This window comes from Spermophilus citellus (assembly GCF_964194105.1).
Source record: "Spermophilus citellus genome assembly, chromosome: X".
Classification (NCBI taxonomy): Eukaryota; Metazoa; Chordata; class Mammalia; order Rodentia; family Sciuridae; genus Spermophilus; species Spermophilus citellus.
This window is the reverse complement of record NC_138190.1, coordinates 46,826,517-46,836,337: the sequence shown is the minus strand read 5'-3', so window position 1 is coordinate 46,836,337 and position 9,821 is coordinate 46,826,517. Positions and strand designations below refer to the sequence as shown.

At 43.9% G+C, this 9,821-nt stretch overlaps 1 protein-coding gene across 1 annotated transcript; it reads right to left on the bottom strand.

The window, feature by feature from the left end:
- Positions 1-249: 249 nt before the first annotated feature.
- Positions 250-654, bottom strand: LOC308639421 (protein FAM156A/FAM156B-like; the record flags this gene model as incomplete). The annotated part of the gene is made up of 1 exon (XM_081277680.1): positions 250-654. One exon carries the CDS (start codon positions 652-654, stop codon positions 250-252), a length of 405 nt encoding a protein of 134 aa, XP_081133806.1.
- Between the last annotated feature and the right edge of the window lie 9,167 nt (positions 655-9,821).

The following is a 9,821-nucleotide window of genomic DNA, read 5'->3' as shown; positions in this document are numbered from 1 at the left end:
CTTGCAAAGGAGGAACTCCTCCCAGCATGCCTCAGGGGGCATGTTAAAACCGCTGGGGGAAAGGCTGCTACACTTCTGGAGCTGGATTGAATCGCTGGCTGCTGGGATTGTTGGTCATCGGGCTGCATGCTGTTACTCCTCCTGACCATGTGTCCAAAAGGTTCCTAGGAGTTGGTGATGTTGACACTCCTGGTCTCATCTGTTCTGATCTGCCTTCCCCTGAGGGTGACAGTCTCAGAGATATTCTGTCTATTCTTGGAGGAGCTTCTGAAACTTCCTTTTGCTTTTCCACCGCACCTGCTTTTGGCTCTTCTCCTCCCTTTCCTGTAACCTTCCTTGGACAAGAGGGGGCTGGGTGGTACCAGGGTTGAGGGTCAGGTTGTTGAGGTCTTGCATTAGCTTATCCCAGGGGGAAGAACAAGAGGTTGCTTTCTTTCCTGTGGAGATCCCGGAAGTGTTCCCCATACACTTTTGGCAGTAGGGACATTCGCATTTGAACCTCTTCTGATCTGTATCATGTGAAGACGTGGATTTTGCTTTCCTCTCCACCTGATAAGGTGCTCTGGGTTTGACGTATTGCTGTCTCCTGCGTTCCACTAACTTTGTTTTCTTCTGAGGTAATCTTGAACTTCCCCATTGCTGCTCCTCTTCCATCCTCTCAAAGAAAAAGGCATATATTACAAACACAAAGCTCAGCACTCCTGTAACACCCACTAACACACCCGCACACCTTCCAGAAAGAGCCCCTGATGATTTTAGCCACTGAAATCTATATTGCAAGGTATCTGTTCAGTCATTTCCAGTCCCGGGCACCAACATAAGGAAACAGTGTAGCCTGCACACTTGGAACATTGGCTCGAAGCCAATGTGCTCACTACTGGATTACACATGCCACAGGAGACTCAGGATCCCACTCCTTCAGTGGAGTGCATAGTTCACCATGTCACACTGAGTGAACACCCGTGTCTTTGGGGCACCCCTCCACACAAAGCCCCTTCCTAGACTCTTTTTTTAAAGCCGTGTTCCCTCCGTCACTTCCATGAAATGTAACAGGAGGCAATCCTATCTCTGTGGGCACCTTGAGATTCTCAGGCTCAGTGACTAAATATACCCCTGATACAAGGAGGTGGGGCATCAAGGACAGTGATGTGTTTGCATTGCCACTCGGGTAGGCAGAAGAACAGAAGCTATAAAGGTGCCCTCCCTCCCCTAGTTCAGCTCTTCACAATTCCTCTTTCGCTCAGCAACAGTCCCTCGCCCCACTATGATGGATGGCCGAGCTGCCTTGGAACAAATAGGTGCTCACATTGCCCACTACCAAGGGTGTGCTTCAACCTCTTGCCCCTCTTGGTAATATTAGTCAAAGACCTTAGAAGAGGCAGATGAACCTAAAGAGAGAGAAATATCCACAGATTCCATTGGGCAAGTGATTTCCCATGCCTCGCTGTTCCGCCCTTTTGGCAACCTCTCCCTTTAATCCAATCCTAAACCTATTTGCTGAGTGCCTGTCTCATGACCTTCCTTGTGCCAGGTGATGTAGAGACACGTGCCTCACACCATGTTGTTTGTGTGTCGTGGCACAGACCCCAGGCATGCTCCTACCTTGCGTGTTTGCCTCGGCTGTTCCAAATATTCCTCTGGATACCTCTGGGCCTCCATCCCCTACCATCCTCCAGTATCTGCTCATCTGTCCCCTCCTCAGTAGAACACCCTGATTAGAGCTGCATGGGAGTTAGGTGTTTTACCTCTCCACTGGCCCAGCCAAACCCCCTTTCCTACTCTCCTTTTGTAATGGCACACGTTGCCTTCTACTGCACTTCATAATCTGCTTTTCGGTCATGTGCAGTGCTTATTTCTGTCTCTCCCATGCTTGAATATAAACTCCACAAGGGCAGGTGTTTCAGACCCCTTAGTGGCCTGGAGTGTCCTTAGCCCCTAGGACACCGCCTGCCTCATAGATGACCCTCCATGGGTGTTTGTACTGAGAGTGAATGAAGTGCCCAGCACAGACAAGGGGCTCAGAGAGTTATTGCTGCTTTCCTAGGTGAGCCACGCCAGGGAGGAGAGAATCAATGAGGGAACAGTGCACCCCGCTTAAGCACACAGGGAGAACACCACCTGGATGTGGTCCCCAACACCCACCTAGCCACTCAGACCAGGTCTCCGCCAGGCCTTCTCGGCTGAGCAGGTGCCTTCCACTCTCCAGAGAGGTGCCACCGTATTAGACAGAAGGTCCACACTACAGCCGGGTTGAGGAGGAGCCCTGAGGCAGAAAGGAGGATCTGGATTCCTCTGTAGCTCCCTCTGTGACCCCTCGCCAAGTCCCAAGTTCACTCTGCAAGTGTTTCAAACCCCCACTCTCTCTGTGTTCAGTGGTGAGCATTAACAATGCGTATACGACTCCATGAACTATTGTTTCTTTCACTACAATCACATATTTTCCTTCTAAATAGCAATGAAAGATGATGGCAGTGATGGTTTCCAATCACTGTGTGTCAAACATGTCAACACTGGAATAAAAACTGCTAAGCCCTTTGCATAGAGGAGGAAAAGGAAGGTCTGAAGAAGTAGTGACAGGACTAAGGTTGATAGAGCCAGTGAGCAGGAGAACATTGACAGGAATCGTGGAACTTCTGGCTCTAGCCCCTGTGAACTTCCCATCACAAGATTCAAATAAAAATATTGCCGATGCTGGGGAAAGCTGCATCAGAGTGAAAGGTTGGGGGCTGTAGTGGGGGCAATAGGCAGATTTGAAGGCTTTCCCAGTTTCCTGGTTTAAAATCAACAACAACAACCAAAAAAAAAAAAAAAAAAACAATCACAGCAAAATTCCTAGCGTTTTTTTTTCAATATCCAGTTTATTTATTTATTTATTTATTATTTTTGTATTGTTGGTTGTTCAAAACATTACATAGTTCTTGACATATCATATTTCACACTTTGATTCAAGTGGGTTATGAACTCCCTTTTTTACCCCGTATACAGATTGCAAAATCACATCAGTTACACTTCCATTGATTTACATATTGCCATACTAGTGTCTGTTGTATTCTGCTGCCTTTCCTATCCTCAACTATCCCCCCTCCCCTCCCCTACCCTCCCCTCTTCTCTCTCTACCGCCTCTACTGTAATTCATTTCTCCCCCTTGTATTATTTTTCCTTTTCCCCTCACTTCCTCTTGTATGTAATTTTGTATAACCCTGAGGGTCTCCTTCCATTTCCATGCAATTTCCCTTCTCTCTCGATTTCCCGCCCACCTCTCATCCCTGTTTAATGTTAATCTTCTTCTCATGCTCTTCGTCCCTACTCTGTTCTTAGTTACTCTCCTTATATCAAAGAAGACATTTGGCATTTGTTTTTTTAGGGATTGGCTGGCTTCACTTAGCATAATCTGCTCTAATGCCATCCATTTCCCTCCAAATTCTATGATTTTGTCATTTTTTTTTAATGCAGAGTAATACTCCATTGTGTATAAATGCCACATTTTTTTATCCATTCATCTATTGAAGGGCATCTAGGTTGGTTCCACAGTCTTGCTATTCTGAATTGTGCTGCTATGAACATCGATGTAGCAGTGTCCCTGTAGCATGCTCTTTTTAGGTCTTTAGGGAATAGACCGAGAAGGGGAATAGCTGGGTCAAATGGTGGTTCCATTCCCAGCTTTCCAAGAAATCTCCATACTGCTTTCCAAATTGGTTGCACCAATTTGCAGTCCCACCAACAATGAACAAGTGTACCCTTTTCCCCACATCCTCGCCAGCACTTGTTGTTGTTTGACTTCCTAATGGCTGCCAATCTTACTGGAGTGAGATGGTATCTTAGGGTGGTTTTGATTTGCATTTCTCTGACTGCTAGCGATGGTGAGCATTTTTTCATGTACTTGTTGATTGATTGTATGTCCTCCTCTGAGAAGTGTCTGTTCAGGTCCTTGGCCCATTTGTTGATTGGGTTATTTGTTATCTTATTGTCTAATTTTTTGAGGTCTTTGTATACTCTGGATATTAGGGCTCTATCTGAAGTGTGAGGAGTAAAGATTTGTTCCCAGGATGTAGGCTCCCTATCTACCTCTCTTATTGTTTCTTTTGCTGAGAAAAAATTTTTTTAGTTTGAGTAAGTCCCATTTGTTGATTCTAGTTATTAACTCTTGTGCTATGGGTGTCCTATTGAGGAATTTGGAGCCCGACCCCACAGTATGTAGATCGTAGCCAACTTTTTCTTCTATCAGACGCTGTGTCTCTGATTTGATATCAAGCTCCTTGATCCATTTTGAGTTAACTTTTGTGCATGGCGAGAGAAAGGGATTCAGTTTCATTTTGATGCATATGGATTTCCAGTTTTCCCAGCACCACTTGTTGAAGATGCTATCCTTCCTCCATTGCATGCTTTTAGCCCCTTTATCAAATATAAGATAGTTGTAGTTTTGTGGATTGGTTTCTGTGTCCTCTATTCTGTACCATTGGTCCACCCGCGTGTTTTGGTACCAGTACCATGCTGTTTTTGTTACTATTGCTCTGTAGTATAGTTTGAAGTCTGGTATCACTATACCGCCTGATTCACACTTCCTGCTTAGCATTGTTTTTGCTATTCTGGGTCTTTTATTTTTCCATATGAATTTCATGATTGCTTTCTCTATTTCTACAAGAAATGCCATTGGGATTTTGATTGGCATTGCATTAAACCTATAGAGAACTTTTGGTAATATCGCCATTTTGATGATGTTAGTTCTGCCTATCCATGAACAGGGTATATTTTTCCATCTTCTAAGATCTTCTTCAATTTCTCTCTTTAGGGTTCTGTAGTTTTCATTGTATAAGTCTTTCACCTCTTTTGTTAGGTTGATTCCCAAGTATTTTTTTTTTTTTTTGAGGATATTGTAAATGGAGTGTTTTTCCTCATTTCCATTTCAGAGGATTTGTCACTGATATACAGGAATGCCTTTGATTTATGCGTGTTGATTTTATATCCTGCCACTTTGCTAAATTCATTTATTAGCTCTAATGGTTTCTTTGTAGACCCTTTTGGGTCTGCTAGGTATAGAATCATGTCATCTGCAAATAGTGATAATTTAAGTTCTTCTTTTCCTATTTTTATGCCTTTAATTTCTTTTGTCTGTCTAATTGCTCTGGCCAGTGTTTCGAGAACTATGTTGAACAGAAGTGGTGAGAGAGGGCATCCCTGTCTTGTTCCGGATTTTAGAGGGAATGCCTTCAATTTTCCTCCATTCAGAATGATACTAGCCTGAGGCTTAGCATAGATTGCTTTTACAATGTTGAGGTATGTTCCTGTTATCCCTAGTTTTTCTAGAGTTTTGAACATAAAGGGATGCTGTACTTTGTCAAATGCTTTTTCTGCATCTATCGAGATGATCATATGGTTCTTAATTTTAATTCTATTGATGTGGTGAATAACATTTATTGATTTCCGTATATTGAACCAGCCTTGCATCCCAGGGATGAATCCTACTTGATCATGGTGCACATTTTTTTTTTGATATGTTTTTGAATCCGATTCGCCAGAATTTTATTGAGGATTTTTGCATCTAGGTTCATTAGAGATATTGGTCTGTAGTTTTCTTTCTTTGAAGTGTCTTTGTCTGGTTTAGGAATCAGGGTGATGTTGGCCTTGTAGAATGAATTTGGAAGTTCTCCCTCTCTTTCTATTTCCTGAAATAGCTTGAAAAGTATTGGTATTAGTTCCTCTTTAAAGGTTTTGTAAAACTCTGCTGTATAGCCATCCGGTCCTGGGCTTTTCTTAGTTGGTAGTCTTTTGATGGTTTCTTCTATTTCCTCAATTGATATTGGTCTGTTTAGGTTGTCTATATCCTCCTGACTCAATCTGGGCAGATCATATGACTTAAGAAATTTATCGATGCCTTCACTATCTTCTATTTTATTGGAGTATAAGGACTCAAAATAATTTCTGATTATCTTCTGTATTTCTGAAGTGTCTGTTGTGATATTGCCTTTTTCATCCCGTATGCTAGTAATTTGAGTTCTCTCTCTTCTTCGCTTCGTTAGCATGGCTAAAGGTCTGTCGATTTTATTTATTTTTTCAAAGAACCAACTTTTAGTTTTGTCAATTTTTTCAATTGTTTCTTTTGTTTCGATTTCATTGATTTCAGCTCTGATTTTAATTATTTCTTGCCTTCTACTTCTTTTGCTGTTGTTTTGCTCTTCTTTTTCTAGGATTTTGAGATGAAGTATGAGATCATTTATTTGTTGGCTTTTTCTTTTTTTAAGGAATGAACTCCAAGCAATGAATTTTCCTCTTAGAACTGCTTTCAATGTGTCCCATAGATTCCGATATGTTGTGTCTGTGTTTTCATTTATCTCTAAGAATTTTTAAATTTCCTCCTTGATGTCTTCTATAACCCTAGTTGGTCCGCGGGTTGTGGGTTATTGTTAAGTCCTAGCGTTTTCTAGAGGGAAAGTGCAGGAATCTGATTTTAAAGTTTCTGGAAGGAGGGCTGGGGATGTGGCTCAAGCGGTAGCACGCTCGCCTGGCATGCGTGGGGCGCTGGGTTCGATCCTCAGCACCCCATAAAAAAAATAAAGATGTTTTGTCCACCAAAAACTAAAAATAAATATTAAAAAATTCTCTCTCTCTCTCTCTCTCTCTCTCTCTCTCTCTCTCTCTCTCTCAGAAAATAAAAAAGATTAAAGTTTCTGGAAGGAACAAGATCTAATTCTGGCTCAGGAAAGGGTGCTTGAAGGGAGAAGCTGCTTTATCATACTTGATATCTCCGAGGGGGAGAGTGCATATTTCTACAACATTTTCTCTTGATTGAAAAAGGTTTAGGATTGTTCCAAAGTAGGGTCACATGAAAACTAAAGGTGGTCCGTGTTCACAAAATCCAAACATTTAGATTGATTAAACTGTAAAGAGAGGAAAAGAAATAACCCACAGGTAACCATATATCTTGCCAACTCTTTTACATCTGTGTGTGAGGGTGGAGGCATGTGTCTCATCTAAGTTGCTGAGGTCAAGTACAGTTTTGTATATTGTGTATAAACATGCATATAACAATATTGCAAATAGATGCAAGTTTTAATATTTCCTTTTGGCCTCTTGGTGAAATAACATGCATCAATGACAAAAACAAAGGACCTAAACGAAAATTGTTTTAAAGAAAATGTATGTAAGAAGACAAACCCTGAGTTAATATAAAAGCATACCATGAGAACTGCTGTGTTACTGTCTAGACGAATACTGTTGGGAATGATACTTGGTTTGATGGTTTACCTGGGAGAGGCAAGAGAACCAGTGGGAAGAACTCTTTGAGGAACAACTGAGGGACCTTAATGGAAATTCTGAAAGCCTGGGCAAAAGAAAATGGTAGATGTCTCGTGAGCAGCTCGGGAGTAGATTTCTAGGACTGGAGAGACTCAAGTCTACTTGGAGGATGGTGGGTGTGGTGGCTGCTGTGGGAAAGGCGACTTTACCTTAACTGCCACAGGAGGCCCAAGCCACATCACAGATCTACCTCATGACCACAATGCAGTGGTCCCTTGGCCCCATTAAGGGTGCCGCTCCATGCAGTGGTTCTCTAGCAACAGGTCTCATGTCCTTGTAACCTCAGGGACTCAGGACAGGGAGATTGAATGCGGTGGTGGAGGTGGAGGTGGTATGTGCTGGAAGGTAAATGGTATTACAGCACGTGAGGGGGCATATGTCAAAGGCCAGTCACCAGCACTGTGGTAGATGCAGCCTTGTTTCCAAACCAGTGCATCTGTAACGTTCACATTCAGCACAATTGCAATCAAAATGTCAAACGGCTTCCTTTTCAGAACTTGAAGAAAATGATTGCAACATTCATGTTCAAAGTCCTGATGGAAGAATTGCTAAACTTCTTGGATGGTCCCCAACTCCCCACCCCCCGCCATTTAAAAATAGGTTGAGCAACGTGCAAGGGCATGGGTTTCTGCAATCTGCATGTGCCATGAGGCCTGGGCATCGACAGAGCCAATGACTTGTGTTGGAGGATCCTTTTGAACATCCCCCACTGTTCTCCTAGTGTCAAAAAGAGAGAGGGAGAGAGAAGGAAGTCATTTGGTTTCACAGTAGAAGGAGTGTGCAGAGAGGTTGGCCTTTCATGTTTCCTAGGATCAAAGGGAAAGGAAAGATATGAAAGCCTTTCAAAACTTTCTCAGTCCTGAGCAAGGGGAGTCCAGTTTTTCTCCTCAATTTTGTCAAGATATCTCAGAGAAGCAGGTTAAGGTTGCATTCATTCTTGTCAGCAAACTCTTGATGGTTACCATGTGACTCTGCTGGGAGTTGAGGGGACAGGAAGGTGAAGGCCAAGTACTACCTTTCACAGCTCTGTGACTAGGAGAAGACCCTAAAAGGAGGCATGACCTAACATGGCCTTAGGGCATGCACTGAGGACAGAGGCCTGGAGAGGCAGAGAGGCAGAGAAGGGGAAGATGAAGGTGAGATCGCCAGGCAGTAGACAATTGGAGAGTCATTTCCCAACATGCACCACCTTTCAACTGTGCCTGACCAATTGCTAACCCAAACTCGATCAACCCCTCACACAGTAAGACCAGAGCTTCTCCTTATCACCTCCACCCATCCCTGATCTCTGGTGTTTTCTCCTCTTTGGCCCCTGCTCTCACTGTCTCAAATGGCACTCCTCAGAACGCCTGCACTCACTGAACAGTGATAAGATTCTCTATCCGAAAGAAAGTTTGGTTTCCTCACTCCAGGGATTTCATGGAATTCTGCCTCTCTCAAGTACCTGGCGAAATGCAACAGAGCACATCTGGGGAGGGATATATTATTTTGAAGCTTTGAAGGTGCTATGAAGTTTCACTTCAACTTTCTCTAAATGCTACTGCCCTGAGAAGTACAGCTAAGCAGAGCACTGATAATGCTCGAAATAAAATTCTGTGCGCAGCTCACAGAACCTCAGTGAGCCCAGCGCCTCTGGGGCCTTGTGTAGCCCAGTGCAACTGGAGGGAAGACGGAGCAAGAGCTCAGACCTACGTGTGGCCCTAAGCCCTCTGACCTAGGTCCTGCTTCTTTTGCTGCCAGGAGCCTCCTTCCTCTCCAGTCTTTGTGCGTCAGACACCTCTGTGCCCTGGTCCACATGTGCGGAAGGGTCACTGAGCCCACAGTGGTGGGCTTTCACGTTCCACGAGACAGGAACTGGGGAGATTTGAAGGACTGTCTTCCACTCCCAGCTTCAAAATCCCCTCGTGTTGAGGAGAAGATATCGGCCCGGGGGCAAGTGGCAGTTGTGCAGTCCAACGGGTCTCTGTCTAGTGACGGTGCTGGGAGCACCTCACACATCCCTGCCTCTCACCTTGGTGAGAACCTTTGCAGTTGAGGGTGTTCAAGGCTGTCGTTCCCCAAGAGGACTCACTAGGAAAGGGATCTTTTCAGGCATTCCTGGATCCTGGGGTAAGAATTTCTGCACTAGAGATTCATGAGTAGAACAAACCTTACATTTTGGGGAAAGAGGTTACATTGTGTCTTTAGAGAGTTATCATGACTAAACCTGCCTATGATCATTTCCTCATCCCAATGAGCCTGTGCCCAATTTGTTTGGTGTGCCAGGCTCCTGTGTGTGAAAGAGCACAGGAAAATGTATGGAAAGATGTACCTAAAGTTGGTGGGAGTAAATCCACAGGAACCACCAGACTCAGGAATAGATGTGAGGCAGAACAGGATTTGCCTTGAAGGTGAGAGTGACCCAAAGGACCCTAAACCAGAAAAGGGAAAGGGAAACCTCCATTGTCTGGTGTCTTTCCTAATCCCTGGAGCTCAGCGAGAAGGAGAGCAACTAGTGAGATAGAAGAAAACGCACAAGAAATATCTGG